Source organism: Neohortaea acidophila (assembly GCF_010093505.1).
Source record: "Neohortaea acidophila strain CBS 113389 unplaced genomic scaffold BDY17scaffold_7, whole genome shotgun sequence".
Lineage (NCBI taxonomy): Eukaryota > Fungi > Ascomycota > Dothideomycetes > Mycosphaerellales > Teratosphaeriaceae > Neohortaea > Neohortaea acidophila.
The window spans coordinates 44,001-64,152 of record NW_022985516.1 but is presented as its reverse complement, the minus strand read 5'-3'; the positions used below and the strand labels follow the sequence as shown (position 1 = coordinate 64,152).

At 54.9% G+C, this 20,152-nt stretch overlaps 4 protein-coding genes across 4 annotated transcripts; 2 read left to right on the top strand and 2 right to left on the bottom strand.

The window, feature by feature from the left end:
• Positions 1-15: 15 nt before the first annotated feature.
• On the bottom strand, positions 16-14,786 carry BDY17DRAFT_282105 (uncharacterized protein; the record flags this gene model as incomplete). The annotated part of the gene is made up of 5 exons (XM_033732065.1): positions 7,591-14,786; positions 7,214-7,528; positions 6,119-7,158; positions 1,587-6,073; positions 16-962 (listed from the first exon to the last, which is right to left on the bottom strand). Exons 1-5 carry the CDS (start codon positions 14,728-14,730, stop codon positions 16-18), a joined length of 13,929 nt encoding a protein of 4,642 aa, XP_033588173.1. The 5' UTR covers positions 14,731-14,786.
• A 138-nt stretch (positions 14,787-14,924) lies between these two features.
• Positions 14,925-15,974, top strand: BDY17DRAFT_299314 (50S ribosomal protein L12). Its single transcript, XM_033733881.1, has 2 exons — positions 14,925-15,185; positions 15,254-15,974. The coding sequence occupies exons 1-2, from the start codon at positions 14,952-14,954 to the stop codon at positions 15,584-15,586; spliced, it is 567 nt and encodes a 188-aa protein (XP_033588172.1). The 5' UTR covers positions 14,925-14,951; the 3' UTR covers positions 15,587-15,974.
• Positions 15,975-16,052: 78 nt separating this feature from the next.
• BDY17DRAFT_325126 (chloride channel) lies at positions 16,053-18,832 on the top strand (the record flags this gene model as incomplete). The annotated part of the gene is made up of 3 exons (XM_033737307.1): positions 16,053-16,225; positions 16,279-16,927; positions 16,982-18,832. 3 exons carry the CDS (start codon positions 16,053-16,055, stop codon positions 18,830-18,832), a joined length of 2,673 nt encoding a protein of 890 aa, XP_033588171.1.
• Positions 18,833-18,877: 45 nt separating this feature from the next.
• BDY17DRAFT_325125 (S-adenosyl-L-methionine-dependent methyltransferase) lies at positions 18,878-19,663 on the bottom strand (the record flags this gene model as incomplete). The annotated part of the gene is made up of 1 exon (XM_033737306.1): positions 18,878-19,663. The coding sequence occupies one exon, from the start codon at positions 19,661-19,663 to the stop codon at positions 18,878-18,880; it is 786 nt and encodes a 261-aa protein (XP_033588170.1).
• Positions 19,664-20,152: the final 489 nt, after the last annotated feature.

Below are 20,152 nucleotides of genomic sequence, written 5' to 3'. Positions count from 1 at the left end.
TCCGTCCGACACCGATCAACCACCGGTACTCATCACCTCCGCAAACCACTGCCTCAAAGCCGCAGCCAACACGCCGGGCAACTCCTCCACCTCGCGCACAATCAGGTAGTATTGAAAGGGAAACGTGTCGAGATACTTGACCATCTTTAGCTTCATTTCGCCCGAATCTTGGTCCTTGACGAACTCTGCTGTCGACAAATCGAGCACGCTTTGCTTCGATCGGCGTTGTTGCTCGGCTGCGTCTTCACCCTTGTGATCGTCGTCTCGTGGTGCATCGACGATGATGAACACAATCATGATGCGCTCTTCGTGCGCTTGACGTACAAGCTGGCGGATAGAGGGGTGGTCTTCACAAATGCCGTCGGAGATAATAAGCTGCAGCTGCCAGAGGTCTTGCGAGGAGCTGGTGGCCTTCATCCTCGCTTGTCGGAAGTGTTCGAGCGACGTTTCGAGCAAAAGCCGCACGTTCGTCTTGCCCTGCGCAAACGTGAATTGCTTGAGCGTCTCCACGCCCGCGTCGGAGGTGAAGGTTGAGCTGAAGTCGTGGATGACTTTGGCGTCTTCGCCGAAGCCGACGATGCTGAGCTCTCCAACTTCCAGCATCGACATGCTCTTGGAGATCAAAGCGAGGGTGTCGAATGCCAGGTTCCGGTTTTGACTCTCTGCCATGGATTTGGAATCGTCTATGGCTAGCATCACCTGGTACGAGCGCTTGCTGGGGACCGAGCGGCGCATCCAGATTTTGTCTCGCTTGTACGACGAGGCGATGTAGGGGATGATGCGTTTGATGTTGAGTCTTTTGCCTGTGCGGAAGTCGCCGCGGAGTCTCGTGGCCTGCGTCGGCTGTAAGATTAGACGCAGATGTTCGGTCAAGGTGAAGGCCAGGTTGCGCGTGTTGTCTTCGTGCTGTGCCCATGCTTGTTGAGGATCTTCGATTTCGGCCTCTTCCGTGACGTCGGCTGCTGCTGGGGATGGAGGAGACGGCGATTGTGGTTGCTCCTCATCTTCAGAATCTGACATGAGAGGTTCCATGTCAGCTTCTTCGGTCTCTTGTCCCTCAGACGCTGTGGTATTCTCGATATCTGCAGGATTCTGCTGCAGAGACTTCGCCGGATCTTCTTCTCGAGTGGTCTCATCGTCGCTCTCGTAGAACTGACGATCCAAATCACGACCAGAATTGTCTTCCATGGGTTCAGAGTCTTCGGTCTTTGGGAGAGCTTTGTCTTCATCCACGGGCATCGATTGTGCGGCAGACGCAGCGCCCAGAGCTTGCGCGTCGGCGCTGGAGTCATCTTCCGGCAAATGTTGAAACTCAGCATTCGCCATATCCATGTTTTGCTTGTCGAGTTGCGTTTCCTCCTGCGGAGCTTTCGCGCTCTGAATGGCTTGATGCTGGCGGTACCATTCTCGAAGAGCGTCCCCAAGCTGTTTGAATGGAGTCGACTCCTCATCATGCGCACTCTGTTGTTGAGTATCGGACGCCGATTTTGAATGATCTTGGCTTCGACCCCCCTTGTCTTCTGCTCCCTCTGCGTCTTTTGAAGTGTCTTGTGGGAGGGAGTCATCTTTTTCGGCGTTTTCGTCACGCATATCGGAATCAGTCTGCTTTTCTCCACTCTGCCCGACGTCCTTGCGCGAAGACTCCTCGCCTCCTGTGGGTGATTGAGAATCATCCAGATCGGCCATGAGAGTGTCTTTGTCTTGTTCTTTGCCGTCTTGTTCGCCAGATTCGTCAGGCTGGACATCACCGTCCGCAGCGTCTTGGGTGTCTTGGTTGACCTCGGCATCTTCTTCGTCGTTCGTCACGGAATCGGCGTCTGGTAATGGTGCCTCTTGTTCGCCCGGCTCTGGCTGTGGCTCGTCTTCCAGCATGTCCATGTCGGAATCGTCTCCGCTGACAGAGTCGGCTTCCCCACCAAAGTTCATGTCGTCCGGCAGCTCGAGCGCTTCTTCTTGTCGAGCTTCAGCATCTAGGTTGTCCGTCGATGGCTGCTCCATGTCATCTCCGACGGAGCCTGACTCCTCTTCAGGTGCTTCATCGCCGTCGTCGCCTTGTTCCTTATTTTCTTCCCCCTCTCCCTTGGCTGCGGCAAGTTCGTCCTCACGTTTGCTGCTCTTTCCCTTGTCGGTGTCCTTTTGACTCTGGTCCTCATCAGCGGCTCCCTCCCACGTCTTCTCATCTTGCAAGGATGACGCATCATCTCCATCTTGCACCGCTTCTTCCGTAGGTTTCGCATCGTCTTCGACATCATCGTCCCCACTTTCCTCTCCCATCTCACTGTCCGCCACACCATCATCCAATTCACCTTCCATCTCTTCATCCGCCATATCAACTGCATCCTTCTCCGCTTCAAGTTCACGATCTTTGTCCGCTTCGTTCTTCCCTTGCGCGGCCTCAGACAGATCTTCATCATCCCCCACATCCTTACTAATGTCCTCAGCCCCTTCACCATCACCCAACCCCGTTCCAGCTTCAACTGCATCGCCTTTCTGTGTAGAAGCATCGGAAGTCTCCGCAGGCGTACAGAAGCCTTGCGTGGCTATTTGAATGAACGAGGTTGATAACCGGTATCCGAGCTGGCTGATTCGTGTCGAAAGCTCGTTCGAGATCGTAAGCAGCCTGCGAGCAGTGAAGTAGTACGTATCGAGGACCGGGCGAAGTGTTTGGCAGATGATCAGGATCGACGAAAGCTCAGCGTCTTGACCTTGCTGGAGATTGGTGATTTGCGACATGAAGCCATCCACCATATTTGTCATAGAATCCAGATCAAGCGATTGGAGGTGCTGTTGCAGCATCCTGCTTTGCGCCACCAACCATCGCGCATCAGGCTTTTCTTGATCCTCATCGATACGGTTTGCGAACATGTCTTGTGTCCGAGAAAGCATGATATCACACGCTGACGTGATCCCTTCAGTCCACTGAGAGAGATCAAAAGCCTGCAGCGACTCTGTGTCCGTGAGGTCGTGTTTGGTGAGCCACTTCGCCAGCTGCTCAGTGATGATGTGAATCTCGGGATGCTTCGACGTCGCTTGCCTCGCTGCTGCGTTCACGTCTTGTAGCAAAACATTCAACTGTGCCTGCGGGGATTCATTGTTGGCGTTCCGCAGATTCGGAGCCAGATGTGACGACTCCTCGATACTAGATCGAACGACAGCGAGTTGAACAAGGCTTTGACGAAGGTGATCTGCAAGCTCAGAGTAGTCCTTGCCCGACAAGTCTTGCTGTAGGCTCAGCAACTTGAGTGAGGTTTGAAGAACAGGCTCCATCAATGCAACTTGGACAGCCTGTGCGGATGCTCTTGCACTGTCAAACGGCTGCACGACCAAGGCTTTGTCGACTGTGAGAGCACGTAATGGACGCATTGCTTTGTCCAGCTCATGTAGCTGGTTTGTACCTTTCAACGAGGATCCGTATTGTTCGACCGACAGCTGGAGGATACTCTCAAGGAGTGTCGAACATCTTGCTACCTCCTGCTTCGTGAGATCCGGGGAGGCTTTGGCAGCACTCTGTCTAGCTTTCGGTATGGCGTGAAGGAACCGGTGGAACTCGTACTGCACACCCGAGTGGCTTGAAGTGGCAACGTCGTGATTTGACGTTGGTAGGGCTGCAAGCACAATAGCGGTGGACGATTGATCGGCCACCGCCGTCTGATTCATGGTGGCCTGGAAACCCATCTGGCGCAGGCCTTTCAACACGTCCGCCAACAATCGACGTTTCCGGGTCTTCAAGTGATTCAAGAGTGCTTGGTTCTCATCCTTCAAGACTGTAGGCGTGGCACGTTGTAGCTCTCCAATCGACTCTGTCAGATCGTCGGTAAAGGCTTTGACCTTCTGGGGTGCTTGAAAGTGGTGTTGCATCTGATCCACCCGCTGAACGAGCGCATCGAGAGCGGGACCGGTATTGATAAGTCGAACAAGTCGTTTGTCCAAAGCCTTGTTGTCGCGGTACGCCTCGAGGTCAGGGGGTGTCCGCGTGGGTCTCCAGGAATCTTCTACACCCAATGCACTTCGGTCTGCAGTTCGTGCAGGAAAGTCACCGTAGATGATGGGCTCAACCGGCTGAGCGAGAAGCCCGCGATACTTCTTGACCAGCCGGAGTAAACGCTTGTGAGAAGACTGTGCGCTCTGTCTCAAGACATCGATGTTTCGGTCTTTCCAGCTCGCGAGTCGAATGATATCCTTGACTTCTTTCTCCAACTGGCTTTGCTTCTTTGAGAGCGTTTCGTTGACGGTATGCTCGAAAGTCGCGTAGTAGTTCACCACATTGATCAGGGCTTCGTAGATCTTCCCTAGCGGTGGCTGGTCGATAGCACCTGCTCTCAGATGAGAGCCAAATGCACGAAGCAGCTGCAATCTTGTAGAGAACTCGCCCAAAGCACACGATGTCAAGAAATCACGAAGTGTGTTGAGCAGCGCTCCTGCGTGTCGAGTCAGATCCTGGGATGAGTCGGCGTTCATCGAGCCAACGATGATGGCCTCATATGCGATGTACCACCATGAAGCGGCAGATCGTTCGCACTCTGCTTTCTCTCGGTCGAAGAGTCCTGCCCACGACGAAAGCTCCAGTTGACGCCAGCTCACGAGGAGATTGGTCAGCTCTTCGTAGATATCGGCGGCGCTGTACTCCCTACTCGCAATCTTCTGCCATTCATAGATCGTACCGTGCAGCTTCTCCAGCTTGGGCATGAACCGGGTGAGAGGTGCAGAATGGCTGATACTCGAAAGGTCTTCGCAGAGTCTTGCAACCTCCACAGGGGTCGCGTGCTCAGGCCATACTTCGTGGATGCTTTGGAACCTTTTGACTGCTTTGCCCAAGATTGCGAGCAGTCTCCTGGCCTCCAAGGGATTCGCATTGCGATATATGTCGTAGGCAGTATTGCCATTCTCCTGCAGTGCAGCGCGTTGATCGCTGATCAAGAGGATCAATGGGGCCATCATATCTTGGCTCTGGCTCCATGACGGCGGCGGCGCGTAAACCTTGGGCAGCTGTCGCAACAAGGCAAGGAGACCTTCGGACTGATCGGCGGGTTTGTCAGAGAACACTGACTGATGGAATTGTGCGATTGTGAATGCAAGGTCCTCGGGCTGTAATGCGTCCTGCTTTGGTGATTGTTCGTTCGTCATGACATCTCCCACGGGGAAGTATTCATCGACATCTTCTTGCGTGGGGTCTTGATCGTCGCTCTGGCCTTTGAACTTGTACAGGCTGGATCTGGCCATTGTTTCGCGCTGTTCGTCCTGCAACTGCGTCCTCCACTGAGTATAGTATTCGTGAAAGCGCTGTTGTACGGCCGTGCGAAGTGGCTGGGAGCACTCCACCATGGGGCGAGTTCTTGAGCGTAAGGCAATCAAGTGGGTCCAGCAGAGCCCTTCAGCTTGCGTTCTCGAGGAAGCATTAGCGTCAACAAAGACAGCATCGTCGAGAAAAGCTTCCAGACTGCCGCCAACGAATGGCAACAGAGCAGAGACTCGCGGACCAGCTTGCGACCGTTGGCTTTCGTTTGCGACGATCGAGAGACGGTGAGCAGTAAGTAGACAGTCGATGAACCCAACAATAGGTAGCTTGAAGTCATCGTATGCACGGTGTTGATGCAAGAGCCTTCCTCTGACATTGACAAGGTTGTTCAACAGAATTGGGCTCAGAGGGAGAAAGTCGTCCTGTGCTTCCAAGCCACGCACAACAGGTTCGAGAGCACGAGTCAGCGCATCAAGATCCGGCTGGAGCTCTGCAATTTGGGACTTCGCCGGCCGATATGCTTGTCGTGTCCGTGGAGCCGGTCCCAAGGCACGCACCTCATTCGCCAACAGTTTCACCCGGAGATGCTTGCTGGTACCAGTTAAGGCGACTCGGAACGCATTGAACGCGTTGAGCCTTGTGAAGAGATCTTGAGACTGCTGCTGATGCATTTCCTGCTGAGCTGATTCCACCATAGCAGGGTCATATGCAATCTTCGAGACATAGAGTCGGAGACCAGCGCAAGCCAGCGATGCCCAAGCTCTCGCGCACTGACTGGGATTATTCTGTGCCGGATGGTGAGTCGCGAAGCCCAGATATGCAACAACTTCTTGGAACCTGGCGGAAAGCCAGCCGTCCACATCGTCGCTGACATTGAGAGACAGCTGCGTCAGAGACTCCGTAGTGGTTGTGGTCGTCGAGTCATCCGCGCTTTTAGCGAGCAGTTGTAAAGTCTGCCTGCCAAGCTCTTCGAGACTGGCGTCACCTGCTGATTGAGACAGTGCCTTCAGCATCGTCACAAACATGCGTTCTAGGCACATGTCGAGGGGTTCAGTTTCGTTCATTCGGAGGAGGTGTGCTTGGGAAGCAACTGTTGCACCGAGAGTGTTGAGCTCCGTCTTCAACAGGTCCATTCGGCCCAAGCTGACATTACCTGTAGTGTCCAGACACTGCAGGACGTTGGTGTGCTCTCCTTTGTCGGGCTCAAGGACACTGCCGGTACTGGCTGCTAATAGTCCAAACTGCGCTTCCCAGGACGTGCGCTCAGAGACTGCATACCGATCTATGCCTTCTTTGGTAGAGGAACATGCTAGCAGCGACAGTCTTGCAAGATCCATGGGAGGCAAGGTGACAGATTCGTCCAGCATGAGGACCGAAAAGAAATTGCAAAGGCTTCGATAGACGCTGTGGAAGTGAGGCGTAGCAGATTTCGTTGATTCCGCGGTCTGGGAGGTCGACGATAGGCTGTCAAACTTGCTCGTAAGTTGAACGAGTTCGCGTCCGTGCGCCGGAGCAGATTGCAGTGCACGGGCGGTCAAAAGACGTAACTCCGCCATATGATCGAGGGGTTGGTCCAATCGTTGAGATGCTCTGTCAAATGAACTGACAGCACTTTCGAACGTGAGAAGCTCGTCCAGCTGTTCTCGTGTGGTTGGGATATTCAAGGCGAAGGAGTTCCAGAAGGCGATGCAAGCACGGCCTTTTCCGCCCTGGATGGTAGCGACGAGGGCGGCCAAGGATTGTTGTATCTCCCTTACACCGAGCGATAGCGATTCGTGAGTGTCCAGCGGCAACATCGAGCGTGTCAAGGCCTGGCCTGCAACCAGGAAAGAAACGAACTGCGAGCTACTCATGCTGCCGCTCTCGATGAGCGCGAGACCAAAATGACAGAGAGTACATAGGTCACCGACGATTCTTCTTGCCTGTAGAAATGTCAGCTCTCGTCAAATTCTTCAGGATACCAGCTGCAGCACTTACCGTGATCAGCAATGGCCAAGGCAAGACAGGTCTGCTTTCCAGCCATAAGCTAAGACCCCGACATGCGACCTTCATCACAGTCATGATACTTGAAGTCGAAGCCTGTGATTTGGCAGCGCCGACTGCCAGACCAACAGATTGCTCGAGGCGGCGCAAGCTCGCCAGAGTTCTCTTATCCTTCTCCATGGAGACCATGGCTGTGTGAATCGCAGTTATTCGCAGATCGGCTTCGTGAGCAAATGCCAATGACCAGGCGCTGGGAGACTCTTGTGGGGAGCAGAGTACGAGAGCTTGATTGTTGAGAGGGTGCAGAGTCTAAAAGGAAACCTTACCATCAGCTTACGACAAAACTTACGGAAGAAGGCGTTTCGACTGACCTGGATAGAGACGAAGTCAGTGGGCGCCTGTGAAAGGTCCACAAGAGACCTGTAGAGGCTAGCGAGCTCGCTAGTATGTTGGGACAGCATCCGCCCGGACACGCTTGACAAAGCATTCACATAACTGGGTTCTGATCGGTACAGCCCAATGCTGATCTGCTGCTTGAATCTTGCGATGAGCGCAGCATCTTGGAGGGCGAGATGATCGTCAAACACCTTGACGACTGCGCCAGGCTCGACAAGCTGTTCCGTGACAATAGGCTGTAGTAGTTTGGCTTGACGGAAGCGTGCAATCGTAGACTCCGAATGAAGTCTGACACCATCACGAGATATGAGACTATCCGGGAAGTCGAGCACGTAGAGCTCGATGGCTCTGTTCCGCATGGCGCGCGACAGTTCGCCGTACTGAGGATCCAACAGCATGAAGATGCGAAAGTCGGGATGCGGGCGGATGACCCCAGGAGTGCCATCCGCATTGTTGTGCTCACTCATCACCAGCGTGCCATGTGGTTCAAGTAGCGAGTTGAGTCGATCGAGCACCGATGAGCTACACAAGTTAGCATTATCCAGGATGAGCCACTTGCCTTGTTCCAGAGCTTCGATCAGAAGTCCGTCGATCCACTCAAAACGCCCTTGGTCGAGAGCATTGGAGTCGAGTAGAACATCGTGTAGCATGGCGGGCGCGTGAGTCATACCCAGGTTACCCAGCGTATGCAGCACATCTGTGAGACGTCGGGCATCGACCTCTCCCAAGGCCACGCTATCGAGGGTGATCAGCGCTTCAAGAAGCTCAGGAAGTTGTGCAGCATGTTTCATGTCCTTCACTGCGTCAACGAGCTCGGTACGCAGCTGCTGAAGGGAAGCCATCGAGTGTCGCCGGGGATCCGCCTGCTCGTACCCACCCAAAAGATCCATGGCATCGGTCTCGGCATTCATTGCAAGCGTCACAACCGAGGCTCCGACCAGGCTGGCTAGATCATGGACGAGCGCGGACTTCCCAGATCCAGAAGGACCTGTCAGAATGACCGGCCAGTTTTGTTGAACACAAATCATGAGCGACTGCAGCGTGCGCAAGTCATGTTCCCTAATGGAAGCTTCGGGGGTCAACTCCGGGAAGGTCGCTTCGCGAGGACTTCTTTGAAGAGCGGCGAGACCGATCTGTAGGAAGCGAGGAGACAAGCTCGGGAAGAGATCTGAAACGTGTTCAGCGCCCCGAAATACATGCGAGACGAGGCTGAGAACGGCGTTTTGATCGGTAGGAGATCGAAAACGCTGCGAAAAGACCAGACCCGCGAAATCCTGAGCAGACCCAGCCTTGAGGAAACCATGTTCTGCTGAAACCAAGGAGAGGAACTTGTTGAGGTCGCGAAGGTTGAACTCCCAAGGCCCACCAGCTGCTCCAATCTTCTTGGAGGTGTTGACTTCAACCTCGAGGGCCTCCATCAGTTGGACAGCTTGTCGCAGAGGGCCTTCGTCAAGGTTCACATGGCTCTGTTTGCAGATGAGCATCAGATCATCGGAGCTAAAGGAGTCTGCGTAGACGACGGTGAATCGATTCACAAACGATGCGGGAAGACCCTTTCGGCCGCCGCCTTGGTGGTGTGGATTCTGTGCGGCAAATACGCGAAAGTCGGAATGGCGAGTGAAGGTCTGTCCTAACTCGGGCACGAAGACTTCACCACGGTGGTCCAGACAAGCATTCAGCCCTTCCAGCACAGACTGGGAGGCGAGATTCAGTTCGTCCAAAAGCACCCATTCACCGGCCTTCATGGCACGGAGGAAGGGAGCATCCCGCCACGCAAACGTCCCGGGCTGACCGTCCTCTACTGGCACGTCAGAGCCAAAGAGGTCTAAAAGATCCGTTTGCTCGGAAAGATTGATTCTTGTCAATGGACAAGAGACCGCCTGCGCCAAAGCTGCGACCAAAGCTGTTTTGCCGACGCCAGGACTGCCTTCGAGCAAGACTGGCTTGGAAACTTGCATTGCTCTCACGACACGCATGAGGTTGACTTGCGTAGTCAGAGGTCGGAATGAGAAGGACAAGTCGGCATGCATTTCCGATGGTCTTCGGGGTAGGGAGTAGGGACCGACGTTGACTTGATCTTGCGCGAAGTCGATCTCCACTGGCTGGTAGTACACTGCACCAGAATCGAGCCCCAGCAGCTGAGAGAGCCGTTCAAGGCAGGCCGCGCGCTCTTGCATGATGCTGCCGCGTGATAAAGCCATCATGCCGGCCGGATTGGCTCCGAGAGTGTCCAGATAGACCATCGCTGCACCGTGCACAAGCGACATTGCGAGATTTGCATTTGCAAACTTGTTCACAAATCTGACCCAAGCCAGGACATCTCGAATGGAGATGGAAGAGCTCGCAGACGTATTGTAGCGGTTGTTGAACCATTGCGCAAACGCCACCATGGACTGGCCGTATCCTTTCGCGATGTCGACCAGTTTGGCGTTGACAATTTCTTCGATGTCTTCCGCCCCGTCCAGAGCAGGCACCCATATTTCGGTAAAACGATTCCGAAGAGCAGGCGACAGCTCCTTCTTGCCATAGTCTCCTCCCGGATTCATCGTGGCAAAGAACTGGAAGCCTGTCGCCGCGGTGACATACGAATCGAGGCTACCTTTCTCGGCGAGCAATATCGACCGTCCGGGCTCGAGAACGCTGTTGATACGCTCCAGAACCGAATCGTCTGCCAATGAGATTTCATCAAGCAGAAAAAAGGTCGCATGTCGCATCGCATGCACCAGAGAGCCATCAGCCCATTCGAAGAGTGATTTGAACCGCATGCGCAAGGCTTGAACTTCGAGATGTTCAACTGATGCACAGTGGGCTTCTCTCTGAGCTGGCGCGAGGGAATTGACAGCGTTGTCGTAGGTTTGGAGTAAGGCGTCTGTGGAGTGAGCGCCACCCGTGTCGAGGTTCTGTAGCAGCGGCATGGAGAGTAGCTGATGCCGCAGATTTGCTTCAATGACAGCCCGATCTCGCACAGGTCGTTGGGAGCCGATCAAATCACCCGTCTCGGTGTTCTGGTGTGCATTTACAGTGTTGAGTTCTTTGCCAAAGGCGTCAGCCAACATCTGGCAGACTGTCGTCTTCCCGCTTCCGGTGTCGCCCACGAGCAGTACAGGCTCGTTGTTGGCAACGGCTCTCGAAACGAGCACGTAAAGTCTCCGCATTGCCTTTGTCCACACAACGCCGCTGCCTCGCACCTGGCTGTCATATCGAGAGACCTCCGCACTACTCCGTGAGTATAAAGTAGCCTCGTCGATGACAACGCGTGGTCCATTCTTGCTCATGACCCTCTCAATGACCTCTTTCAGCGTTTGGCGCTCCATCGGCTTGCGTACGCGCTCCGCCAACAGCATGAAGCCATTTGCAGCAAGCTGCTCAATGGTATCGTTGGGTCGCCATGCCCAGCGGAAGAGATCACGCAGCGTTGCGAAGCTCTTCTGCTCAAACAAGCGATTCTCCTGGCGAAGGGCGGACAACTCCTTGTAGACTGCCACAATGCGTCTGCATCGTGACTCGGGGAGCTGCGTCCTGCGGTGAAGGATTTCATGAAGCTCGTCGATGGGTATATCGTCGAAATGAAGTTCAAGGAAGCGATTCCGGAATGCCCGTGAGAGTATTTTTCGCCCACCATAGAGACCGGCTGGGTTCTGAGTTGCAAACAGCATGAAGTTGTGGTGCGGTCGTACGACTTCTTGTGTCTCTGGAATTAAAAGCTCTCGATTATCGTCCAACAGCCGGTTGAGAGCCTCAAGTACATCAGTGGGCGCCAAGTTCAGTTCGTCGAGAACGATCCAGTGTCCATGGCGTAGCGCCTGGACTAAAAGACCTTCCTGAAAGTGGAGGCGACCATTGATGTCGGAAATGTAGGTGCCGAGATACTCCTGCAAATCGGTGTGTTCGTGATTGTTGATTCGGACGAACCTGTGGCCAGTGCGCTTTGCCAGATACTCAATCATACTGGTCTTGCCGCTGGACGTAGGCCCTTGGATCAGAACGGGAAACTTCCGAGTGCTCGTTGCTCGAACCAAGTTCTCGAGATTCGAGCGTATGAACGGTGTTAGAATGTAGTCAGGTTGATCTTCTACCGGCAGATCCCCCTGGCGCATCCAGTGCTTGCTGCCGGGGAAGCCTTGAAGATGGGCATCGCCGTCGGGTTTTCGAAGACTTCTCTGCAGCTCCGCACGAACGTTTGTGCGCTTCGCCAACAAGTGCTGCTCCAGCAATGGCTGGACAAGTGCAACGGATTCGGCGTCCAACAAGGTCAAGAAGCTCATCTGAAACCCTTCGTACAAGGCTCGTCGTAGACTACAGAGCGGCGCAATCTCCTTCGCGTAACTCAGAGTTCTGGTGAGTGTCCTCAAGCTGAAGTGCGGCATTTGTCCGGCTCCATCAACAATCTTGTTCTGCTGGACGAGCTTGATGAGCACTTGATACAGTACACTTGTGTCGAGTGCCACAGCCTGATCACCGGCCACTTCCTGACGAAGATATGACCGCACAATACTCTGCAGGCTCTTGATATCTTTGTCTGGACTCTCCACGTAGATTTCGGTGAAACGTGAGCGGATGCCTGGTGGTAAGTCTTTCTTTCCGACATCGGTAGCTGGATTCATGGCTGCGAAGATGCGAAACTCGGGATGGGCGTCTACACGCTCCGCATTTCCAGCTTCTGCGAGGAGCAAAGAAGGCGACTGAGAATCGAATAGGTCTGCGATCGACTCCAGAGTGTCTGGCGATGCGAGATTGATCTCGTCGAGCAGGACCCAATCGCCATTTCGAGCGGCCTTGACGATGTTGCCTTCGACGAAAGAGAAGGCAAACGCCTGGTCGCCGCCTTTCAGCCGCTGCTCGATGCTTGAGACTCTGTCGCGGAAAGTATCCCAGCCAGCAAAATCGATATCGCGCGATTCAATCCTCCGCTTCTTGCTTGGGTTCGCACCGTGCCGCGTCTCTGATTTGGGACGATGCTGCTCGACCATCTTGAAAGCCTCTCGCCAGATCTTGCAAACTGCAGTCCAGTTGCCTCGTGCCATTTGTTTTCCCAAGAGTCCGAGAAACTGCTGGTTCTTGCTGAGACTGAAACTGGCTGAGAAGAGCACATCAAAGTCCTCCTTCAGAGGGACGATCAAACTTCTGACGCTGACAGGTTTGAAACCACCGAGAAGATCGCCCGCTTCGCTCTGCTGTGACAGGTTGAAAGGAACCAGCTTCTTGCCCAGATTGGTCGCCAGATGTTGTACAGCTGTAGTCTTCCCCACACCAGTCTCTCCGATCAACAGCAGGGGCTCGCGATTCGTCACAGCAGCAGCGACTCGCTCAAGCATGCGCGCGGTGTGTGGATTTATGGAGAACGTGGATGAAGGTATAGCTCTCGCCATTTGGTGCGAAAACTGGTAGCGACCAACTATGACCCCTTGTTTGCCGCTCTGATAGTTGACTTCCCGATCATGTAGCAGACAATCCCTTCGCTGGGGATCGATATGTAGTTCTTCGGCAACGACGTCAGTCATGCCTTTGCGGGCGGGACTGTCGGGTAGAGCGCCGACGAAGCAATCAATGGCAGACAAGAAGATGTCGTCGATGTCAGTGCTGGTGAAAGATGTCCGCTGGTGAATCATTGAGTTGATTCGTCGGCACCATTTGTAGAGGTCTCGAGGAGAAACAGAACGCAGAACCCCAGTCTTATTTCCTCCGGCCAATGCAACGCGCTGTCCAGCAGACTGTAGTCTCTCATATACTCGCACGACCTGCGGTAGGAGGGAAGCCAGAGAGGGGTGTAGCTGAGCAGCAATCTGTCGGAGTTCAGGAGTAGAAGGCATTTTGATGGCCACATTCTGCCAATGTCGCCTGCCCAGCATATGAGAATGGGACCCCGTTTCTTCACCCCGATGATTGATGGCGGTGCGAAGAGTGGCAATGATCTTGAAATCCGGGTGAGCGTAGATGGTCTGCTTCGTGTTGGAGATGAGTAGTTGGCGACTCTCGATCAGGGGCAGCAGCGTGCCGATGATTTCTCGTGGTGCACGATCCAAGTCTTCAATCAAAACCCAGCGTCCCTCTTGCACGGCGGTGGTGAGCACGCCGGGTCTCCAGACGAAAGAGCCGGGGGTGTCACCGGTGGTGTAAATCCCGATGAGTAGTTTCGCATCACTTTGTTCGTTGAGATGAAGCGTCACCATGCTGTCATCTTTTCCGAGGGTCTGCGCAATGTGCCTCACCAACGAGCTTTTACCAGATCCTGGGAGGCCGGTCACGAGAATAGGCTGGGTGTCTTTTAGGGCCGATGCAAGGATGCGAAGGTTATGATCGGTAGTGTGAGTCGAGATGAGCTTCTGCTCAGTTGTGAAAGTGTTTCTAGGTTCGACGGATGACCTGGGCAGAAGTGTGCCAGCAATCAATGCAATGGATGGATGGAAGCACGTTGCCGGGAGCTTTCGACGACTCTGATGATCCACGGCGGATAGCGAGTTCTGTGCGGTGTTAAGTAATGCGCAGACTCTGGCGAATCGGTCTTCCTCCCACAGAGTCAGAAAGCGATAGTCAATCGTCTTGTCATCCCATTGGCCGAGGATGGCAGTATCCTCTGAATCTGCACCCAAGTACTGCCGTACCATATCTTCGAACCAGGCATCTGCTCCGTTTAGATAGACCTGCAGGATGCGTATCGACAAGTAGACGACTGGCCGACATTGGCTTTGCAGCAATTTCGCGATCTTGTGAGGCTGCGTGAAATTGCGGAAGACTTGGTCGTTGAAAGCAAAGAGGCGGAAGAGGCCCAGAAGGTACGGCAGGTGTTCCTCATCATCGCGAGAAGAATCAAAGTCATACTGCTCGGCCTCTAGCAGATGGGTGGCGTAGATGGTCAGATGCGGCGCAAAAGGAACCACTCGACCGAGAGTGGCGATCGATGAAGCGAGATCGCCATGGGAGCGCAGCGTTGCACTGACATGCGGAAAGATGTCGCGGCAGTGCGCGAGCAATGTGTAGGTGTATCGAGCATCCAGGGATGTTTTGGTGATGCTTTGAAGATATCGAGCTGGATCTGCGTTCTCGATGACTTGGAGTAACTCCGGTGGGAGCTCATCGCGGCGCTTCAGGAGAGCAGCATCCCAGATGCACTCCATAGCGTCCGTGTGAGAGGCCAGCGCCTCGGTGACAGTGTTGCTGTCGCGAAGGTGTGTTGATTTCTCGCCCTCACTTTTCCTTCAAGAAATTATTCCGGAGGTTATGCGACGCCAAGAGTCGGGACGCTAGCCGCAAGGAGCAAGTCCGCATGTGCCAACTCTTGCATCTGAACTTTGAGCCCATCGCGACAATTTCCACCCACCTGCATCTCCATTTAGCCATGGCATCGTCACTTCAGCACACAGCGCGGCATTGCGTCCGAGCCATTCGATCATCTCGCTTCTCATCCTGTCAGTACGCCGGAGTCCTAGCTACGCAAAGACCACAACGAGACCGGAGGAGATGGCAGTCCACCGAGGCCGCGGTCGCCAGCAACCCCAAGATCGCGACCATTGTTGATCAAATCAGCCAATTGACGCTCCTCGAGACGGCAGACTTGGTGTCGACACTGAAGGTGAGCCTGCCGCAGTGCCTCTGTGGTGAGGAATGATGTAACTCCACGGTGAAGCTAACACACTACAGTCCCGCCTAAACATCCCCGACATGCCCATCGGAGGCTTCGCCGCGGCCGGTCCTGCACAATCCCAAGCTGCAGCGGCACCAGCGGAAGAAGAAGAGGCGGCGCCGAAGCAAGAGGCGAAGACGATGTTCAATCTCAAACTCGAATCCTTTGACGCGGCGGCGAAACCGAAAATCATCAAGGAAATCAAGAGCATGCTGGGACTGAGCTTGGTGGACAGCAAGAAGTTTGTCGAGAGTGCGCCGAAGATGATGAAGGAGTCGGTGCCGAAGGAGGAGGCGGAGAAGATTGTGGAGACGCTGAAGGCATTGGGAGGGGTGGTGAAGATGGAGTAGACTTGGGGGAGCATAGGTTGGGTCACGTATAGAGCATGGCGGGAGTTTCGTGCGTGTGAAGTGTACAACAACACCATCATGGGGCTATGTTTGAATATACGAGTACACTCCATTCCGCCGCAGCCTTGTGGGAGCTTGTTTCGGTCATGAAGCGCACAGTTGGCTCTTTCAGCTGTTCATACTCAGTCATACCATGCCATTCTAGATCTTCATGAAGGACAACTACTCGCTCTACTTCTGCGGACGGCCTTGGGTGGTTCATTGGCGATACAATGACCATTCCGATGTGCAGACCAGGAGTGGCCATATCATGCTGCATCCTGCCCATAGCAGTATTACAAATTCGCAGCAGATCCCTGCCCGCGACTTCACATGCCGCGTTGGAAGCCATCCCTCGTTTAAACAACGCATCTTCGTCCAACATCCTCACAAGCAATGTACATATAGCGCGCACATCCCCTGCCCCATGTCCAGTCCTTCCTCCACCCACTCCGGACATGTGGCCGTAGCATCTTCCAGCCGGACTCCCCCCAGCACCTCCCCAGAGGGAGACGATGAGTCCGACGATGGCCTTGAAGTGCGCGACGAGGAGCTGCTCGCCGACGATCCGTTGCATGAGTATGGATCCCCTGCCGATAGGTGTGCAAGTATCCACTGTGTCGCTTCGACAGGAAACTGACGCGCGTGTGCAGAGTAACCTTCCAGCGCAATACCAAGCCACAAACCCTCGGCCTCGCTTCTCGATTCCTTCCCTCGCCCTTCCTCGCTCGGCATGTCACTCCTCCTTCTCCTCTCATGAGTCCGGGACGACTCGGGCGATCTGCGACCCCAAACACCATCCTATCTTACTTGAACGCCCCTTCCGATCCCGTAGCAGGTCTTCAAGATGGCAAGGATGCCGCAGGCCTGGACTGGTATGTCGAAGGTCCGGGGCGGCGCGTGGGCTACGACAATCTCACAGCCATCGATTGGATATACGAGTACAGTAAAGAGCGCACGCGACTGCGACAGCTCACCATTGACGGTCCCAGCATGCTAGGCCAGCTCAAGCTCGTGGCAGATGCGAGTCAGATGTGGTGGGTTCTGGTTGCAACCGGACTGGCGGTCGGAGGGATTGCGGCCGGTATCGACATTGTCAGTGACTGGCTGGGAAATGTCAAACAGGGCTTCTGCAGTAATGTGAGCGATGGCGGGACATTCTATCTGAATCGAGCGTTCTGCTGTTGGGAGACCGACACCTACGCGGCCTGCCCCGATTGGAGAACGTGGGCCACTGCCATGGGCATTGGAAATGCTTTTGGAAGTTATGTGACGGAGTACATCATCTTCGTCATCTTCTCGGTCAGTCTTCCGCTTGTCGTCTGGGCGACGTTGCTATCATGCTGACCTGCCCAGATCCTCTTCGCCACCACCGCCAGCTTCTTGGTCGTCAGATTCTCCACTTTCGCTCGCTCCAGCGGCATCCCCGAGATCAAAACGGTCCTTGGAGGCTTCGTCATCCGGCACTTCCTGGGCGCCCGAACACTGGTCATCAAGTCGCTCGGACTCTGTCTTTCCGTTGCTTCGGGCATGTGGCTCGGCAAAGAGGGCCCAATGGTACACGTGGCCTGCTGCTGCGCAAACGTCTTCATCAAGCTCTTCGACGGTATCAATGGGAACGAGGCACGAAAGCGAGAGACACTATCCGCTGCGGCTGCAAGTGGCATCTCCGTCGCTTTTGGCGCTCCCATTGGTGGTGTGCTGTTCAGCTTGGAACAGCTAAGCTACTACTTCCCCGACAAGACAATGTGGGCGGCTTTTGTCTGTGCCATGATAGCCGCCGTCACGCTGCATGCGCTGGATCCGTTCCATACCGGCAAGCTGGTCCTGTTCCAGCTCACCCACAAGAACCCGTGGCATGCGTTTGAGCTTGTCCCGTTCACCCTGATCGGAGTCATCGGAGGACTATACGGAGCGATGTTCATCAAACTCAACATGCGTATCGCTGCATGGCGGACGTCCACCAGCAATCCCTTTTTGAACAGGCCAGTCGTCGAGGTCATCGTCGTTGCCGCCATCACCGCTTTGATCGGGTTTCCCATCACATTCCTTCGGGCACAATCGTCCGAGCTGGTGGAGTTTCTCTTTGCCGAATGCAAATACATCAGCGACGACATCTTGGGACTGTGTAAGGAGGGTGTCGCCAACACGGGTGTCATCTTTACCCTTCTCATTTCCGCTGTCCTCGGATTTCTGCTGGAGACCATCACTTTCGGCCTCCAGCTGCCCGCCGGCATTCTTCTGCCTTCAATGGCAGTGGGAGCACTCTACGGTCGAGTCGTGGGCCTAGTCATGGAGGTCTGGCAACAACAGCATCCCAATTTCTTTGCCTTTGGCCGGTGCGCCATGGAGCCCGATATTCAATGCATCACTCCGGGAACGTATGCAGTCATTGGCGCGGCGTCTGCTCTGGCTGGCGCAACAAGAATGACAGTGTCTATCGTTGTCATCATGTTCGAGCTCACCGGAGCGCTGACATACGTCTTGCCAATCATGGTGGCTGTCATGCTGAGCAAATGGGTCGCAGATGCTTTTGGCAAACGGGGCATCTACGAGGCCTGGATCCATTTCCAAGGCTACCCGTTCTTGGACAACCACGACGACACTCCTGTGCCTGACGTGCCCGTGGCGAGGGTAATGACGAGATGCGAGGATCTCGCGTGCATTACGGCAACAGGCTACACCATTGAGAGCCTTCGTACCTTTCTACGCACTCACCGTTTCCGCGGCTTCCCCGTGGTTAATACTGCGCGCGACCCGACTCTACTGGGATACATTTCCCGCACGGAGCTGCAGTATGCTCTCGATACTGCTACTTCTCCTTCCCGCGGCTTACCAGTGAGCACAGCGTGTTACTTCAAACACCAGCCGCTGGCGGATCCGACGGTGACACTGGATCTGCGGCCGTGGATGGATCAGACTCCCATCACGCTCAATTCGCGATCCAGTCTGCAGCTCACAAACGACATGTTTCAGAAGTTGGGCTTACGGTATATTGCTTTTGTCGAGCGCGGGATATTGGCTGGCCTCATGACGAAGAAGGACCTATGGTCTGTATTGAATGATGGGGAGGCAGGCAAGATTGGACGAGGAGCGGGCGTGCTTCGGGAGGAATTGGATGAACGAGAGGATGAAGAGGGTCTCCTAGGCCACAGTCGAGGGGACAGCCTGGCGGAGAACTTTGCGTCCCGAGATGGAGCGGGGTGACGGTGCCATGATATCCAAAATGTGTTTTCTACATCTACCTTACCTCTACTCCTTGACGGCAATGACGACCTGGTTGGGGTACTCCTCGAGCAACTCCTTCCACCACTCCTCACTCTTGCCCTCCACCTCCTTCCTCACCTCGTCCCCAGCACGCACATAGCGCAAGTCCTTGAACCCCGCCTTCTTCGCCTCCTCCTCGAAAATGTGCTTCTTCAGCACAAACGTGTCAAACTCCACCACGGGCTCCGTGTCGAACACGATGTGCATCTGCACGCCGTCGCCCGACGGCAGCTGGCGGAAATTCGACTCCTCCACCCCAAACTCCTTCAGCTTGCCCTGCATGCAGGAGGGGTGCACGTTGTCCTGGTTCTGGATGATGCCGATGAACTTGGAGCCCTTCTTGAGGTACGTGGCAATGTTCTTCCACATGCCTGCGATCGCGGCCCGGCTGTCGGGGTAGTTGAGTAGCCACATGGCAAGCACGAGGTCGAAGGAGCCCTCTTCCAGCGGCAGGTGGGAGAGGGGCTGCGAGCAGTCGGCGTGGTGCAGTTCGAACCCAGCGTCGGGCGACACCTGTTTGGCGACGCCCAGCATTTCGTCGCTAATGTCCACGCCCACGAGCTTCGTCGCGCCCAGCTTCTTCATCTCGCGCAGCCCGAAGCCGGTGCCGCAGGCGAGATCGAGCACCGATGCCCCTTCCCATGGTCCTTCGCGGCGGAGGTTGTCGTCGAGCAGGGGGAAGAGGATTTTGCAGGCGGGGGTGCTCCAGATGATGTCGTAGTCGCTGGCGACGGAGTCGTAGATTTGGCCTTTGGGCGGGCGGGAAGCCATTTTGAAGATGTGTATGGGGAGGGAAGTGTGGTTTGAGGAGAGGATGAGAAGATGAGAGGATGATGAATGGAATACTGCTCGCTCACTCACAATGAATGCTGCTGCTTCGGTACTTGACACCTCTCAGGTCAGGCACCACGCCGGCTCCGGGTTCTTGACTCGCCCGCAAACAAAAAGACGCAGCTCGATCCACAACCCCCCTCCTGGACCCCCAATGGCAGAGCTAGGTTGACAGGCCCTGCCCGTGGTGGGGCAAGGTGGGATGCAGCTACTGTCCGCTTTACCGCCGGACACGTTGTAACGAGGAGGCAAAAAGAACCTTGGGTGGAACTCGGATGCCATTGCAACCGGCAGCTGTAGACCCACCGATGCATGGGGTTTTTGACTAACTCGTTCAACAGCACATGGGAGAGTGGGAATTGGAAATTAATCGGACTCTGAATGGTCTCCAGGTCCCGACACCTTTCAACTGATCGACGTGCGGCAACT